This window comes from Castanea sativa, chromosome 9 (genome assembly GCF_040712315.1).
Source record: "Castanea sativa cultivar Marrone di Chiusa Pesio chromosome 9, ASM4071231v1".
NCBI lineage: Eukaryota > Viridiplantae > Streptophyta > Magnoliopsida > Fagales > Fagaceae > Castanea > Castanea sativa.
In genome coordinates, this window is record NC_134021.1 from 1,536,112 (window position 1) to 1,555,485 (window position 19,374).

At 35.9% G+C, this 19,374-nt stretch overlaps 1 protein-coding gene across 1 annotated transcript; it reads right to left on the reverse strand.

The window, feature by feature from the left end:
- Window positions 1–2,231: 2,231 nt before the first annotated feature.
- Window positions 2,232–18,550, reverse strand: LOC142610679 (3beta-hydroxysteroid-dehydrogenase/decarboxylase). Its single transcript, XM_075782565.1, has 13 exons — window positions 18,372–18,550; window positions 18,020–18,269; window positions 17,824–17,913; window positions 17,548–17,681; window positions 17,070–17,240; window positions 16,440–16,565; window positions 14,918–14,997; window positions 13,259–13,457; window positions 12,370–12,475; window positions 8,900–9,074; window positions 8,281–8,437; window positions 4,509–4,575; window positions 2,232–2,746 (listed from the first exon to the last, which is right to left on the reverse strand). Exons 2-13 carry the CDS (start codon window positions 18,261–18,263, stop codon window positions 2,595–2,597), a joined length of 1,701 nt encoding a protein of 566 aa, XP_075638680.1. The 5' UTR covers window positions 18,264–18,269; window positions 18,372–18,550; the 3' UTR covers window positions 2,232–2,594.
- Window positions 18,551–19,374: the final 824 nt, after the last annotated feature.

A 19,374-nucleotide genomic window follows, 5' to 3' on the forward strand; every position in this document is an offset into this window, starting at 1 on the left:
TTTATTTAGAAACACCAAACCCAAATCAAACTTCATTTTTCAAATACCAAAGCCAAATCACACCCAGATCTTGATCTTTCCTTTCGGCTCATCGCTGGTGATTGGTGGCGATGGTGGGCAGATGTGGACAGCCTTGGAGGGTTGGTGGGTAGCTGTGGTGGTGATGGCAGAATCGGCCACCATCAACAGCAAACCCAGCAAAATTGGCCACCATTAACATAACCACCACCACCAACGGCCAAACACACCAACATCCATACAAACCCACCTCCATCACAACCAAAAATTCAAACCCATCAACATAGATCGAAAAAATTGCAACTCCCTCACCAATACCAAAAACTCAAACCCACAAACATAGCAAATCCAAACTTATAAATCTTTAGATCAGAGACCCGCTGGTTCAATTGATGGCGAAGGAAGATTTTAGGATTTTTGACCCTTCCTTGGTTAAGCTCGAACCAAGAGATTTGTGGTGGTGGCTTGTGATAGCGACAACTGATGGTTTGTGAAGGAGTAGTGGAGGTTCGGTAGAGAGCTAGAAGAAACTGAGTTAGAGTGATCGATGGAGGCTCTGTGTAGAATAAAAAATGAAGAATGAAGAGATGAGAAGAATAGAAAGAAAGAAAACTAAAAAAGAAGAAGAGAGAGTCTAAGAAAGAGAGAGCCATTGGGTGCACTAGCATGACATGACTAGACAAAGCTATGGGTCCCATAAGTTGAATGAAATTATCATATTGCCACTGAGTTTCAGTTTTCAAGTTTTGAAAACACCCAAAACTTGTTTTCATTTTCCATCACCCACATCCATTTTTTTGAGTCATTGAGTCATGAAAACAGTCACTCAAAACTCCTCCAAACAGATGCTCAATCATGGGTCCCACTCAGTTTGGATGATGGATCATGAAAACTGAGTGATATCACTCAGTTTTCATCCCATCCAAACAAGCTCTTAACAACTCAATGAACAATATATTTGGTTAGGGTTGGGAGTAGGGGAGAGGTGGTTTATAAGCTCATAATTGAAGTCATCAAGCCCAATGTTAAACCTTAGAAGGCTCAGATCAAGCACCATTATAATATTCGAAATTACTTCTACAATGTTTGGCCCCCATTACCTTCCTCCACCACATTCTCGACCAACTAGCTACACCATCGCCTGCAACAAACTATATCACTTAGAGAGCTCAACTAGGAGCCTAAGGGGATTTTTTCCTTCAATCGGTTAGTTTAGATATTCTGAAATGAAGAGCCTAATGAGCACCGTCAACCTTCATTCACATCAGTATTTACTGTGTCTCACCAACTTTCAATTGCATAAAAAATAAAAAATGTGCCTATCCCTCACATGTTACCTCCTGCACACCACTCTGAAGTATGTCCCATCAGCCGAACATAGAAAACCTCTAGTATACTCAAAAAAACCTAATTTTGAAGCATGATTCCCAACAAAAGTAGCGCCACCCCACCTTATAAAAACCCACCATTCCTGTTGGCTAAGGTAATCCATTTCTAATCAGTATTATTTTGAGAATTTTAGTGTAGAAGATATAGTAAAACTTATGGCCTGTTTGGGAGTTTAGAGAGGGAGGAGAGTAGAGGGGAGGGGAGTAGTGGAGAGGAGAGTAGAGGAGAATGATAACCCTCCACCTTGTTTGGATGTTTTTATAATTAGTAAGGGGGAAGGGAGTAATTAGCCATTTCCCTTGTTTTTAACATTGTAATTTTATAAATATAATAAGGGTAAATTAGGTAATTTACTTTATCAATAATTTTATGTGCTCTACTCTCCCTCCAAATCTCTCCAATTTGGGGGAATTAAAAATGAGGGGGTTGGAGGTAGTTGAAACCCCTTCAAACCCCTCCAAACCCCTCCCCCTCCTTCCTTAAAAAACTCCCAAACAAGGTAATTGAATTACTCTCCTTCCCTCTACTCTACTCCCCCTCCTTTTTTAAACATCCAAACAGGCCATTAGTCGCCGTAGCATCATTGGCTAGTTTCCACCCTGGGTTGCCTCAAGTGACACTGGGAAAATTAACATAAAAATAAAACAAAAAATATTCAGTTCAATAGGTCTAGGTAGTTTTACAAGCAAAAATGTGAGTAATCTTTAGCCTGGATTCTGAATGCATGAGAGAGAGAGTTTTTGGTAAAACTCCATAAGCAACTCGAAAAAGCCTGATGAGTTACGAAAAGAATTCGTGTATAACATTTTAAGAGATCAGAAAACTAAATTAAAGCAAAATCCAAATATTTCATCAGGGATTATCTTCCATTGAAATAAAGAGACCAATATTACACCATAAGAAAATACAATGTATTATTACAAATCAATTAAAACGTCACTTATCAAAATAAAAATAAATATCAATTAAAAGAACGTCATTAATTGGGAAGAGAGTAACACATCTGCTGCATAAGCATAACATGGAGTCCCTCACCTTCTCTTGTGAAATCTCAAAGACTAACACTAACAGCACCTACAAGGCTACATGCCAGTACCCATTTTTCATATCGTCAAAATATGAGGCAAACGGCTCCATATGAGAAAATTGAAGATGCTCGCTCCACATAAAATCTGGGCTACCAGCTATCACTGATCCTTCTTGGACTTGGAAGTAACAAATTTTCTGACAATTTCAGATTTTAACTTGCATCCAAGAGTGAGAGCATCCATAACCATAGCATCAATTTCCTGCTCCTTTTTCTCATATACATAGAAGGCTAAAAAGGCAACAGGAAGTCCTGCAAAATATCCAGAGAACAGAATCCCCCTTATACAAGACAATGCAGAATAGAATAGAGTGACAAAATGGGTCCAATATGAAAGTGGCATGCAGTCCAAGGCAGGACAGAAATGATCTCATGTTCAAACCTCAACTACTATAATAAAAAGGAACCACCGTGGAAAATGGTCTGTTAATGGAGTAACAACCATTATAACATTTTGGGAATATTGCACTTTAAACCTTATACTTTAGGGGTGGTAATAAATTAAACCCAAAAGTTTCAAAAGTAACAAATATAACTTTGAACTGCAACAAACACCTGGAGTCAAGTTAATCAAAAACCATGAGAAGGGGCAGTGTCTTTTAAGCAAACCAAGCAAGAGGTGACCACACCTCAGCACCGCTCACCACCCACTACCGTCAAACCACCACCCACCCCCACCAGTAAGCTCTTTCTTTCTTTTCAAGTAATCCAAATGTGAAGCGAACAAGAAGAAATTACAAAAGAAAATACTCGCTCAGTAACTGTCTTTACCCAATGAAAGAAAAACTTTGCTAAGCTTATTTCTCTCCTTTTTTGATAGATGGCTTATTTCTCTCTGTTCTCAAAGCGCTCATGGTGTACCAATGAAAGAAAAGCTTTTCTGAGCTTATTTCTCTCACTCTTTCTCTGATCATTCATGGCAACACCATTTTGTCCAACGACCCCTGTACAGTCCATCCTCCAACAGTCTAACCCCAGAAAAACCCTCATCTTTCATTGTGGCATGTAACCCTTTAACCTTTTTTTAATTGTACATGCTTTGGGAAATGTTAGTAATTCATAGAGACTAATGGTTTATTTCGGTAATGTGAATGCAAATTGGGAAATTTGGTTGAATTTCGAAGTGACCATTTTGGAGTTTCAGTTTGGGGCTTTGTTTAGAAAGTGGGTTTGAGTTGAAGTTTTGTTTTTCCTTAACAAAAAGCTAAAATGTGTATTGATTTTATTGTGAAGAGTGTGGTTTGTGATTGAGCATTTTTTACAGGTTTGTGTAATGGAGGACCAGATTTTGTGAAATGCTGGTCCAGTGCATACTTGTGGAGATTGGCTGTGAGCTAGTGGTCAGTGGTCCAAAAGCAGTGGATGGCATGCAGTGGCGGGAGTTATGCAGCTGGCGGGGTGCAGCAGCATCTCTCTCAACTGTTTCTCTTTAAAAAAACTCTTCCCCCCCCCCCCACCTTCCCTTAACAGTGTTAAGTTAATTTGACGTCAGGTTTAATTTGTTCCTTCTCAAAATTTAGGTTTAATTTGTTATCACCTCTAAAGTATAGGGTTTAAATTACAATTTTCCTTAACATTTTTATCTGGGACCATCAGCTTCATTTTTACTAATAAAAAATGGCAGGCTTCCCTCAAGACCATCCAGCTAATTCATTTACAGAATTAATATTTCATGGGCAAGAATCATCAAATGTTGTTTGAGATTCATGAGTGCTATGCTCATAACTCCTGAAGTAAAGGCAATTTACCCAATTAATATCGGCTTCTCCCAAAAAATTTGGACACTCTAACTTATGGTGTTGACTCCTTTTTTTTTAATCACAATTATCCAAAACAACACTAAATTATACTAATTGAGTTTGAGCTTAGATTGACAACAACAGGAACTACAGCTATGGCTTCAAGATCAGATCAAATGCCAATACCTTCCAAAAATTTTGTAAAAAAAAGGCATGCATGAGAGAGAGAGAGAGAGAGAGAGAGAGAGGGAGAGAGGGAGAGAGAGAGCGCAAACCTATAACAAAAAGGCTCTGAAATGAAACAGCTCCAAGTAAGCTAAGAAGCAATAGGGAGAGAACAACCTATTATGAACATGAGCAAAGAAAAGTATCAGCTAAAGTGAATCAATAACCCCCATTAGAATTACTGAAATGAACCAGATAATATATGCATTAAACTATTTGGAAGCAAATATAGAATTAACTGATGGTAACAGGGGACCTCGGGAAAGTAGCTCTTTAACTATTTTCTAGTGCTGGCCCTGGTATTGCCTTATTATGAATAGTATACTAATAAAAGCATGGTGATCATCTATCAGTGCATACTCATCTAAAGAATATACTAAAGCAAACAAAAGAAAGAAAGGATCCAATAGGGGCATATGCTTTTACTACATGCTATGTCATCAAAGTGTAGAGTGGTGTCTCATCATCACTCATCATCATTACCGCTAGTATTTTTGTATAATAAGTAATAAAATCTTAATGGAATGAGGAGAAATTTATGTACACTGGATGCATACAAAATTTCTCCTAAAGAATCAGGAATATGAAATATTTTCAAAAGGAGATCAAAGTCTACAATATCACATATTACCAAGCCCAAGGGTCCTAGACCATTCAAAGAACAATCTCTCAAACAAAGATTTCATCTCCACCACTGAGTCCACAACATTATTAAATTTCAGTTGTACTCCTCCCACCAAATTCTATTGGTGAAGATTTCATCCACCACCAACAAGCCTATAAAGTCTACAATAGAACACATATCACTAGCTCCACAGGTCCTAGACCATTCAAACAACAATCTGACCAACAAAGATTTCATCTCCAATATTTAGTCCACATTATTGATGGTTCCCCTCCAACCATATGCTTTTGGTTGAATGAAACAACTAATTATTCTCAGGAGTGAAAAGTCCCTGGATTACCCGGTAACTGGTTTTGGCTAGTGGGTCAATTGCTCATAGGAGTTTGATTAACAATGAGGATTGTTGTACAATATGCTCTACTATGTGCAACTAATTTAAGTGAAGTTCTCCTACGTCATCCAAAAAAGAAAAAATCATCTCAAATTTGGTGGTTCCATTAGCTGACCCTTGTAGTTCAGTGGCATGATTAGCTGTCCTTTATTAAGAGAACCAAGGTTCAAATGCCCCCCCTCCCCCAATTGTAAATTATCAAATTATCAAGAAATCAATTTTGGCGGCTGACTCCAACAACTCTATCTCTCCCCCTCTCATCACCATTAAAGAGGCCATGACTACCCTGAATTAGCCAAGAGACTTTCTTATGTCTTGGGAGGGTTACGAATCTTTCACATTGAATCAAAAACCTTTCAAGGGGCACAGTATTCATTCTTAGAATTTATAAGTGAGTCATGGTTTGGACTATGACTTTGAAAAAGTCATAAATGGGAACAGAATTGGTTTCCCTATGTATTTATGGACATGAGAACAAATAATTTCCTTCTTGAAATTCCATTGGTTACCAAAACTGTCCAAGTACCAACTAAACTATGTTCTCTCTCTTTTTTTGGGATCAAATCAACCCAAAAAAAAAAGTGACATGCTGCACAAATGTTACCCTAGAAACCTTTTAAAGTTAACTTCAAAGAAATAAAACCAAACTTGCCGCATGATATAGGTACTCATTTTGAGAGCCTATGAAATTCCTTCTGAGAAAGCACATACTCAACTATTTCTCTCTTTTCCATTTTGAGTTCTTTGTTTGACCATGTAGTACACCCCTTAGCTGTGGCAGTTTACATTTTCATATTAAATAACATAACTTTTAACAATACTCAACTTTTTTTTCTCTTTTTCATTTTGAGCTCTTTGTTTGTCCTGTGTAGTACACCCCTCAGCCATGGCAGTTTACATTTTCATATTAAATAACGTAACTTTTAACACTACTAGTCTGCCTAAATGAAATTTTTAGAAATAAATATGATAAAAAAACTGCTTGGCACATCCTATGCCAGTTTATAACATAGAAGTTAGAAGACAATGCACCAATACAATGTGGTCATTAATAGTTTTTTATTGGTAAGTAACATAAGCACCTAGTGTGAACCCGCGACCATACCCTCCACCCATTCTACTGGGAAGATGGTATCATTTGAGCCAGAGCTAGAAACTTATTCTACTTCAGCATTTGGTTTTAAATTTGCCTTTTGACAGGATGGCTTTGCTTTTATATACACATATATAAAGAGCCTTAGTGATAGTAGTCTACGGTTCTACCATGTGACTCACCAAAACGTTGTATCATTTGAGCCAAAGCTAGAAACTTATTCTACTTCAGCATTTGGTTTTAAATTTGCCTTTTGACAGGATGGCTTTGCTTTTATATATATATATATAAAGAACTTTATAGTAGTCTAAGGTTCTGCCATGTGACTCACCAAAACGTTGCATTTCTGACACAGTATTAGCTAATTGCTATGTGTTAATGGGATAAATGCATTTATTTCCATGTATTAATCATCGATAGATGATACACTAATTATTTATATAAAAGGAATTTATATGGTTAATTTTATAAAATTTAAATAAGAAACAATTCATTTGGAATATGTATTATCAAAAAATAATTCAATTGGAATACGGCAGTCTTCCTCATGTTTAGTTGCTTTTGGCAAAAATTGAAACAAAAACCATCAAAAGGCAAAAGCAAATTTAATAACGCATGCAATTAGGAAAATAAAATATAATTATGAGCTTAAATTAGTCAAAATATTTATATATTTATGAATTTAATTAAGTGATATGTTCATATTTTTAATTATATTAATCATAACAATTCACATTTCATAACTCCTTGTAATTTACATGTGATATATATAAGATACAAGGTTGGGTCAAAATACACTTGGTGTAACTTTATTTTATATTACACCACTCAATAAGTTTTTGTTGTATTAATATTTTGAAAATCTTACTTTACCGTTGGATTAGACTTTAGTTTTAACATGCAACCCAAATTTAGAGATAATTTGATATTATTCACATGAGTTTTAGTTAGCTCAACAATTAAAGTCTCTTGTATTGAACAAGGGATTTAGGTTTTATCCCACCTACACCAAAACCAAGTAGTGTTTGGGCAAGATCATACGAGCAATCATCATGCAGTGATCACCATAGATTTAAATCATATCATAATTATATATTTTTTATTTTATTTTTAAATCTGATACCATGTACCATCTAATCATAAACTCATACAACAATTTTAAAGTGCACAAAAATTGAAATTTTAACATTTTATCCATGAGATAGTTATTGATCTTTGATAACCTTAATATTTTGCAAACATGTAGAGTATAAGGTGAAAATGAACATGTAGAGTATAAGGTGAAAATGAACATGTAGAGTACAAGGTGAATGTAATTCAACAATGAGTTTGTCAAAAACACATCATAAAAAGCTATTCCACGGTGCAATACTAACAAAAGATCCACCATGTGTAACCTTAACCCAACATATATATACGTGTGTGTGGGGGGGACAATACTGTGATTAAAAAAAAAGTATTAATAGGAAAAATGCATTTATTCTCATGCTTTTTTTTTTTTATGGGTAAGAAAAAATTGTATTAATAGATTTGCATTTCCTATCTTTTCAATGACATCTAATACAATTAAAGTGAATTCCACAAACATTATCACACATAAATATCATACATGGGTCATAAGATAATTTCTTACAAAGGATTTCAAGATGCATAGCACAAAACATCAGCTAGTTGAGATAAATAGCAAGTAAACATGCAAAGAGTGCTAAATACCTTAAGGAACAGAGTCCAGTCATGTCCTGTCGAAAGAGATTTTAAAACATCAACAGCAACATTCCAAGATGAAGCCACTGACAAAGCAACTCTTCTTGACATCTCTTCTGACAAGTGAAAACGTGACCGGGGTATTTTCTCAACTGTATATCCCAATCTGCCATAGTAGACAATGCATTTGATAACATCAGTTATATGCTTCTACGTTCTGACAGCCTCCCATCCAGTTAGAACATATTAACAAGTTTCAACCATGGGTGAAACATGTTAAACAGCAGTAATCATGTTAAATGGAATATTGACACTGTTAAATTACCCAATGTCCCAAAAGCTTAAGTTATTAAGATATGGTGAATTTATTCACTTAATCATAATTCTAACACTCCCCATCACTTGTGGGCCTAAACTTCCCCTTAATAAGTGGGGGCCCAACAAGTGGGAATTTAACATTTTAAATGGAAGGTAGAGTAAAGTCAGGGATCGAACTCAGGATCTTCTGCTCTGATACCATGTTAAATTACCGAATGTCCCAAAAACTTAAGCTATTAAGATATGGTGAATTTATTCACTTAATCATAATTCTAATAGACATGTCCAAGAAGAGAGTAGCCAAACATACACTTTTTCTGGTAAAATGCCATGGATAAACAAGAATACTGTAGTTGCCAAGAGAAGTTTTGAAAGGGTAGTCAGGAGGGTGAATCCAGATGCAATGAAGTTGTAGTAAATAGCAACCAAAACTAACAACGCAGTAAGTGTCCTTTTTTTATCCCTCCAGAGTAATGTGTCAGCAACTGCAAAAGAATATAGCAGTTAATGGATCACTTCATCAACAAATTTAAATGAATCGATGTATATTACAACTTCAATCCCAATGTTTGGACTAAAAACTATATTTTGACAAAAGTACAACAATCATAAGCCCCATAAAATAAGAATGTCCTTATGTTTCCTCTAGATGTCCAAACACAATAGAATTTATAAACTTAATAAGAAATATAAGCACTTATTTCCAACATGCATCAGCATTTGGTATTGTAAACCATAAGAAATAAATAAATAAATAAGGTATCTGAGCACTTTTCAATGCACATATGTGCTGTTTGTCAGACAGCTAAATGCGTCAGCATTTGACATGCCAATTGTCAACAATCATACTGTGTTGAATTTTGAAAACACTAAAATATATATGTCTATACCAGTCCTTGTAGCCAAGTCTATATGGAGCACGAGACTGAGAATAAGAAAGAATTAGAAAAACTGAACAACCCTAGGCTTCACCACCCTGCCTGAAACCTTAGGCTTCACCATCTAGAGGTACTTAGAATCACCACCAAGCTGTAGAAAAACTCGAACTCGGGAAAAATTGTATTCAACTTGCACCGCTCCAAACTATTGCTGAAGCCTCTTTTAATAGGCTTCAAGGATTACATCAACAAGGGGACACCTAATCAAGTCACAATTACATCTCATAAAACCCTTAACAACAATCCATGAAATCTTCAACCGCAATAAAGGCCAAGTTCATAATTCAAAATGTGCTCGCTGCACGTGCTACAGTAGTCTTGAATATAGCTCATAGGAGGGAAAAGCTTAAGAAGGCTAAGGCTTGGGATGTATTTGTAGCAAGTTTTTCACTACTTCCGCTAGAGTGCATACATACATGTTCATATGCATGCAGATGTTTGCACGTATATATGTTAGAAACAAATTCCTATATGCCTTTTGTTTTATGAACTCAATTGAAACCTCCTTAGAGTTTGCCTGTTCATCTTGATCAAATCCCCAAATTTCAGGTCATATTAGAGATACAAGTTTTATATGCTTTTCTTATCAACTCAATTGCAACGTCTGCAGGGTTGGCATGTCCATCTTGAGTCTTCAAACCCCCTAATTTAAGGTCATATGAAAACCCAAATCGATAAATTGAGCCTTCTTCAGATTTTTTTTTTAATTTTTAAATTGTCCATGAACAACATTGCACAACAACTAGATTGAATTTAATATCCCTTTGGACGTTTGAACTTTGAATACTCCCTTTAGCTTACATAACAAGAACATGAGGTAGGTGCTTTAGAATCGATGGTGATAACATGGAATGGATTCCTTGTTAGTGGCCTCGAGATTATGACGGGCTGTGAAGCACCAATATGGATACAGTCCTGGCCTAATACGATACAAACTTGGCAAGATAGTAATTCTACAAAAACCAAAATACAACAGAATAGGAGTATGATACAACAAACAAGCCTTAATCCCAAAATTTTGGGATTACAACTACAGATTCTAAACAGACTAATCAGGGTTGGTCAGCCACAAGTATTCTTTTTCACCATTGTTTTTACAAGCAATGCGAACTTTATTAAAAACACAGAAAAAAAATTACAGACCACTCCCCATATACACCGGTAGTGTACTAGGCAGGGCCAAGAAAATCAACAAAAAGAACACAAATCTAAAAATCAATAAGCAAAGAAAATGAGAGGTCACTCGCCACAGACATCCAAAAAGATAAAACATGCTCTTTTCACCAATTCTTCACTATCCAAAATCTACTCTTTGTCATCTTCTTAACTAACAAAAGCTAGTTCCCTTGAAACTGTAACCATATTTCTAAAACAAGAGGTCAAGCCCAAGGATAATGCTGAAACTCAAAAACAAAAACAAAAACAAAAAAAAAAACTCAAGAATATTGCTAAAACTCAAAATAAGCACCTCTTCATTCTTAACAATAAAAGTTTGAACACAAAAGTTAAAATGTAGGGTTGTATTTGCTTTTATGGCCAAATAAAAGAGCAATCCAGTCACTACAACACCTCAAGAAACACATCCTCAAACGTATGCATATCACATTTCCGCCATATGCTCCACAAAATAATAGGCTCGTGTTTGAGGATGTGGAGAGGACAGAGGATCAGATTTTAGCCACCTTTGCAGGCTCTTTTATGAAGAGAGAATCAATTCCAATTATTTTATACTCAAATTATGAAGCTTTGAAATATATCTACTCTCAAAAGAAGTTGAATTATTGGAATGAAAAGTGGGTTTCCATTTTGCAAGAATACACTTTTGTTCTCAAGCACAAAGCTGGAATTGGGAATAGGGTAGCAGATGCATTAAGTCGGGCGGTCTATATCCGTACTTCATTGGCTGTGCAAGTGATTAGATTTGATCCTTCGTGTAAGGATTTTTGCATCATATACGCTGAATTATTGAGTGGGCAACTAGCACAATATTTGGACTTCTCTATCCATGAGGGTTACCTTTTCATGGGAACTTGCTATGCATAAGTTTAATATCCTTGCTGGAAGCCGGCCAAGGATCAGGGTGTGTCTGTTTGAGGGTCCTATCGATCTTTAAAGTCTAATATTGACGTGTCTTTTCCCTTGAAAATTATTTGGAGATCGAGGGTACCACCTACAGTTTCTTTCTTTTCTTGGACAGCAGCTTTGGGGAAAATTCTAACTTATTGACAATCTACGAAGGAGTCATATATGTGTGAAATGTAATGGGGAAACTGGACCATTTATTTATGCATTGCCCTTTAGCTACTAAGATGTGGACTAAAGTATTTGGTCTGGAGTTCACTGGGTTATGCAGAAAAGAGTTTTGGATATACTAGCTTTGTGGCAAGGTTGCTTTGGTCCTCATCAGAACAGCATTTTGGAAAGCTGTGCCTCATTGTTTAATGTGGGGCATTTGGAAGGAATGAAATGCTATAAGTTTCAAAGGTTGTGAATGGACTATTCCTGATCTGAAGTGTGATTGTTTGCTAGCTTTGAAATCCTTTTCTTTTACTTCTCTCTTCTATATGATTAATCATTTTACCTGGAGAGCTTGTGTGTATAAAGTTTACCTCCCATGTACTTGGGCTTATTTTACATTAATAGAGTTATGTTATAAAAAAAACTGTATCTTTTTTTTTTTATATAAGTAAACTATCATCCATATTTACAACTCAAGTTAACCCAGAATGACTGCATTCTGCAACCCAAGATAAGCAGAACATCCAAAGAATAGCATATGGGAATGCAGCATAGCCAAATATACCAAAGCGTAGTAACATGAATATAAAGTGATGATTCATACCCCTTCCTTTTCCAAGATATATGGAAGCTTTAGAAGGCCCCTCTCTTTTGGGTGGATGTTCAGCCCTCAAGTGTGAGTATGACTCAATTGTCCTCTTTAGACCCTCCTACAGGGGAAAATAATAATAATAATAATAATAATAATAATAATAATAATAATCTAATTTTGACAAGTATTATACCAACACAAGGACTTAACTTGGAATATAAGTGGTGATTGCATCTTTCTCAGTGTTATTGGTAAGTGTTTATCAAGCAGAACTATCCAGTTCAGAGTTTATAATGTACTTAAGACTCAGACAACAAAAATAAACCACATCACAATTATCTAAATATGTAGAAGAGAAATCATTATGGGCATTTAAATTTACATCTGCAATCCAAAAAAATATTTTTAAAAGGTTATTGCCAAGCAATTATAAGGGTTGCACAGCTCATGAGGGCAAATCCTTGATGTTGAGTTCAAAGATTAATCATGGGGCCATAGCTACTTAACCCATGTGGTTCAGCAAAAAACATTTCCTCATACATACATACATACATACATATATGTATGTGTGTGTGTATATATATATACACACACATATATATTTAAGTTTGTTTTGTCCCCAAGATGAGGGGAAGGAAAGGGAAGATTCAAATGAGTGAGCGCTGGTTCAGCAGACATGACATAAACTAAACATCGAACTTTAGTAAATCCTTATACAACTTCATCCAATACCAAAGAATTAAGCAACTAGATTCAAAACAATCAAGAAAATATATCCACATGGAAAAACAAATGTTTCCTCACTCTTTCCCCCCACCCCCTTCTTGTCTTTTCGTTTCTTTTCTATCCCTTTTTTTCTATGAGCAACTTGTTAATCTTTTCTAATGAAACAAGAAAAAACCTGAAGTGGTACAACAGGCGCGTAGCCAAGTAGATCCTTTGCTTTTGAACAATTAAAAGTTCTGCTGCAGGAGAGGAGTCTTATTCTTGAAGGTGTCAACTGTGGAACTTTCATCCCATATGGACCTAACAGCCTATATGTCCACTCCACCATATGTGCAATTGGCATCACCACAAAGGCAGGAATCTTTATTTTTGGCCTGCAAACTACATTGGTTCAGACAAAACGAGAAGGGAAATCGACAATTAAATAACTATGTTTTATTCCTTTTTAATGAATAAAATAATTTAATAAAATAAAGAACTAGTTGGATCACATGGAGCATGTATCAAGCAGCCTAACTGATTACAATCTGAAATTTCAGAGTCTAGTAAATCTAAGAAAAGATACAACAGAAATGTTTCCTAATGCATTCATACAATCATATAACGAATATAAAAAGCATTGTTCAATAAAGTAACTAGTACATTCAGCACCAACAAAGGTCCTGCTATTCCTTTCTTGCCATATAGTTGGAAGAGCAGCTTTCCAAGGGACTAATGGACTATTAGGGCAAGAAATATAGTATGTGAATCAGATAAGAGTAATCACTAGTTGTTTTTAAGCACTTGAGCCAAGCTTCCTTGTTATAAGTTACATTCCCCAATCACCAATACAGCCGGATTTTTTAGTACTAATCCTCAAACTGGTACAAGAACCCCTTAGTTCTGTCCCAACTAAAACATTGGCCTATACTAGACGATATATGACGCCACTAATGAGAATACTAAATAGAATTTTGACTTTGAAAATCCAAAAAAATATAGCATATCCATTATATTGTGTTTATTTGTTAGGAATATTTTGCATATAAATATGTTGTGTTGCAATTTTTTCAGTATCAAAGTTCTACAATTCTCATGGAATTGTCTTAGTAATTGGATTACATCACTTTTTGTTGAACTCAGAAATAGATCAAATTGTAACAATTTAAACAATATTGTAAACATTTAAGCTAAAAAAATAAAGTTTAACTTGAAAATAATATCAAATTATGGAGTTTGTTATATAATTATTTTCATATTTAATTGCTTATACACTAAGGGGTATTATTTTCACTTTGGCAGGGACGGGGACACCCCCCCCCCCTCGAAACCCCCTAGCTCTGCCCCATCTAAATAACTATAAAAAATAGTACAACAAGCCAAAATGGAAATTGTTTTAGTTTTTCATCTCTGACAGCTCAGGTAAAAGGGTGGAAAACATTTTCCGCTTTTTCTGTTGACTAGGCTACAAGTTTCCTATTGACCAAAGCTTTTTGCCATACCAAATCCTGGAAAATGAGTGGAACGTTTTCCACTGAAACAAATGATTAATTAATCTAGAAAAACTTGATAGAAAATAGAACCAGTTCAATTTTGAACTCGTTTTGTTTATTCTTCCTTATAGCTTTGGATAATTTTTTCTTCCTTATAGCAGTGGATAAGGATGCATCTGTTGCTTCTAATACAGAAATGGCAGCTTTAAAAAAGTAACATAACTAACTCAAATGACCTTTGTCATGTTGACCTGCAGATGACAAGTTGAAGATTTAACATAACAAAGAACTGGTTGGGTTGAGGACCAACATTATGACAGCACATTTGCACAAAATGAAAAGGTATTGATTAAAAGCAATACCTTTCATAGCCAAGACCTTCCAGAACAATCGAGACAAACTCCCAAAATTTCATGCGTTCCATGTTGGTAATAAAAAATGCCTGCAAAACCAATCTCCATTTAACAAACCTGCCAAAACCCAGTTATAAGATCCTAGTTGGACATCTCCTCACTCATATATGTATCTTCTTGTTTAACTTTTTTTTGATAGGTTGTATCTTCTTGTTTAGCTTTCCTAGGAGACATTCCAGTTAAATTTTGAGGCATAAATCTGCAATTTTAAGGAAAATGCCATGAAACAGAATATTAAATTGATGTATGCCTCTAAACTAACTCAGACATATTGACACGTTTTTTGATAATCATCCCCCAAAAAACTTCAAATTTCCTCTCTTATAAGTATCTAAATAAAAATGTTTGAACCTGTCCAGCATAAATCCTTTTGCAGGTTGGTTCCAAATCATAAAGCTTGCACCTTGGCATTCTTTTTTTGTTTCATCACCTACTAAATGCATTAAAACTCCCAAGAACATGCCACCAGGGCCTTGGCACAGATGATAAAAGAGAGGGGGGGGGGGAGGGGCACTATAAGTGTATACCCATTTTTGAGAAGATATGATTCCCATCAGAGAATTCAATGGAATTGACAGAGACTATAAAAATCAAATTCTAGCTGCAAGTAAAGTTCCCAACAGTGAATTACAAACAACCATCCCCTCCCCCCCCCCCCCCCGGCCCAAAAATGAAATACCATTGAAGGAGGTTGCCACATACACAGAAAGTTCATGTGCGAAAACCTTTGTTCAATCTTAAAGTTGCTTAAGGATGCAGAGAATGCACTGTTATGCCTAATGCCTTTCCAGAACAGGGACCATAAAGTTTCAAAGTACCTATCATGGTGCAGGAAGTCATTAAGACTGCCTCCACCAGTCCACCCCCAATGAGGTTTTGGGCATCTTGGCTTTGGGCTGCATTGTAAGCTCATCAAACCAAGCATATGCACCTCATAAATTACGGAAGTTAGAGTCTGTTCAGGCCATGTTCTCACTCACACGAAGTCAATGGGTCCAAGCTACCCCTTGGTCCCACTCAACTGCCTCCTCCCAGTTTCTTCCTCGGGTCAGTCAATTCTCCTCTCAAATTGGTGTTTCTCAACCATCAAATCATTTCAAGTGATGCATGATACATCTCCACCTAAAGCCTACCACTACACTGCATCATTATATCTATGGGTATTGGACAATACAGCCTATCTCATATTTTAAGTCTCAAAGATTCCAACAATATAGTCACATGCAATAAATTGGATAAATCAAAATTGGTTCTAGCACAACCAGAATAAGAAAAGAAGTACAACACATTTGAGAACAAAAAATAAATGCATTCAAACTTAGAATCCACCCCCCCCCCCACAGTAACTTTGCATTTCCAAATCTTCCCCATAGACGACAATTGGATTTTATGGAGGAAGCTCTCTCTCTCTCTCTCTCTCTCTCTCTCTCTCTCTCTCTCTCTCTCTCTACACACACACACGTATATGAACCTGGCCTGATGCTTTTTCTGTGACCATCCCTTCTGATGCAAGAGCTCGCTCGGCACATATATGGGCATGTGCCACATTTTCAACATAAGTGAAGTCCCAAATGTTGTTGCCTTCTCCAACAATGAACTGATCATTTTAGAAAAGAAAGGAATCAATATTAGATTTTATTGAATGTTAATGTAATGCACTTATGTGTGTGTTTCTGTGTAATATAATCTTCTTTTTTGACAAGCGAGATGAGTGTGTGTGTGTGTGTGTGCGCGTGTGAGTGTCTGCACTTGTATACATTTACATACATATAAATATAGCTCAAATGTCTTCACCACTCAGTAACCCAAATTTTATATGATTTTGAAGATTCTTGTACCCAGACCTGGTACTTCCTACCAAGCAGAGAGGCACAATTAAATGATCAAATGTTTATTTGATCAATGTTTTTGGTGGTCAAATTTCTTGTCTAATAATTATTTGATCAATGTCTTAGTCAAAATCTGTCATTCATGTGTCACGTCATAGAAGTGGATGACTGAACCCGTCATAATGTCCAATCTGTTGTATATCACATGCGCAACCAGAAAACAAAAATGGAGACAAACACATCACTAAGCAGAACAATGAATATATACGTACCTTCATTTTCCCTGCCCTTGCAGCATCAAGTAAAGATGGAACAAACAACTTATCTCCAGGACCAAAAATGCAGCTAGGACGTATGCAGCATGTTAAAAGTCCATTAGTCCCATTTGATTTGATAACCAATGCCTCTCCTTCAGATTTAGTAGCTGAATATGAATCATTGTGCTGAAACAGGTGAAGAAAAAATAGGCATTGTGTAGACATTCTAACCAACAGAAAGGACATTATAAATTGAGGATAGATAAGACTAAAGTTTACAAGATCAGTACAAAAAACAGACACAAGCAAAGAGATTGTTCGAAGTTCATAAGTAATAGACATAATAATATAAATTGAAAGCTTTTAATTTTTAATTTTTTTAGACTTATTCTAATATAAGTAATAGATTTAATATTTTTTGACAATTTTTGTTGTCATTCATGGGTTAGCAGCAACAACAACAAACTCAACACTTTTAAAGTGAACTGAGTACCTTAGCCGGGTAGGGCACTGATTCATCCGCATCTAAAATGCCATGAACCCCATCAAAGACCACACTAGGAGAGCTAGTATAGATCAGTCTCTTCACTTTAAGCTCAATACAAGCATCAATAACATTCTTGGTCCCTATAATAGATCATAAACGAACCACAACATAATAAGACAAACAAATCCAAATACCCAAAACAAAGAAAGATTTAACAAAGTCCAAAAGAACATCAAAGAAGCCAATAGGCTAGACACCCATCACGCGCCTAGCACTCTTTACCTTCCACATTGACCGAATAATGTAGCTGGTAATCGTTAATCGAAGAATTCGGCGCTGCCATGTGGAACACAACCTCAGCTCCTTCCAATGCTGTTCATTATCATTATTAAAACAAAAACAAAACAAAATTCAAAACTTATGCAGAAAAAATTTTCAGCTAGGCATTTTATCAAACAGTTGGAAGGGGTGAGCAAACCTTTGAGAACTTGGGCCTTATTTCGAAGATCCATGGAAACATAAACAGCTTGAGCAGAGCGCAAGGCTTGGCCGAGAGTTCCATTCTCCTCATGAGGGTCAAGGTTAATGGTGGGACCCATATCGACAATTCGGACGAGGAACATGTTATATGAGATGAGCTTTTCAACCAAATGACGAGCAGTAAAACCACGACCTCCTGTCACCACGCACCATCTCTCAGTACCACCATCCCCAGATGCCATTTCTCTCTGCAAAACCATAAAAAACCCAGTTGACTAAAGCATTAAATTGTGTGTGTTTGTAATGTGTTTGACACAGATCTTGATAAGGAAGAAGAATTGTGAAGTAACCTTTCAATGAGGGAGTGGTCGATGGGATCTTAATTGATTCTGGGCTGGCTTGGCGAGTTCAGCTAGTGTAGCTGTGTAGGAGTACTATTTGCAGGCTGATATTTAGTTACCTGGTAATTTACTTTCACATAAACTCACTAATTTTTTCTTTTTCTTTTTTAATTCACAATCACCTGCATGGCTGCATATTAAGTTTGAGAATACCTATTAAAATGGGTGTAGAACTAAATATGCTCCTACTTTTTCTTTTCTTTTTTTCAAAAATTCACAACCACTTACATCATATATACCTCATAAGTTTGAGAAATACTACAAAACTATAATTAAAAAAGATATATTAAAACTAGTGTAGAATTGATTTTCTCCTCTCTTTTTTAAAAAATTTACAATCACTAACATCATTCATCACAAGTTTGAGAAATAATAAGTATCTATTAAAAAATTATTAAAATGAGTGTAGAACTGGTTGTGCTACTAAAATTATTATTTTTTTCAAAAATTTACAACCACCTACGTCATTCATCATAAGTTTGAGAAATAAATGTATCTATTAAAATTTTATTAAAACAAGTGTAAAACTGATTGTGCTCCTAAATTTTTTTTTTTTTTCAAAAATTCACAATCATCTCATTATATATCATAAGTTTGAGAAATACTATGTATCTATTAAAAAACTATTTAAATGAGTGTGCCACGTGCCCGTGTTGGGCTACCATTGTCTAGGCAGCGTGTATGCTAAGCCTAGACTGTATGCCCACGCAAGGCATGCCATGGCCTAGGCTACGTGCCCTGTGGGTAGATTGCCAAGGTCTTGGCATGCCCATGGGACCACTCGAAGGCCATGACAACTACGTGGGGAGCACACCGCTACCAAGGCTAGATAACCTCTTTGAACAACTCCTGGTCTTCACCCCTAAAAAAGCACTTAGAACTGAATCTTTTCTAGCACCAAGAAACATTGATTTGTTGAGAAAACATAATGCCCTTTTTTGGGGCAATTCTT

Excerpts from the sequence above, each read along its gene's own strand:
- LOC142610679 (XM_075782565.1), bottom strand. The coding sequence starts at position 18,263 with ATGGCATCTGGGGATGGTGGTACTGAGAGATGGTGCGTGGTGACAGGA. Across the intron at positions 14,998-16,439 it reads CAGAAAAAGCATCAGGCCAG|GCATTTTTTATTACCAACAT; the intron begins GTTCATATACGT and ends TTGGTTTTGCAG. Across the intron at positions 12,476-13,258 it reads CGCCTGTTGTACCACTTCAG|GAGGGTCTAAAGAGGACAAT; the intron begins GTTTTTTCTTGT and ends TTTCCCCTGTAG.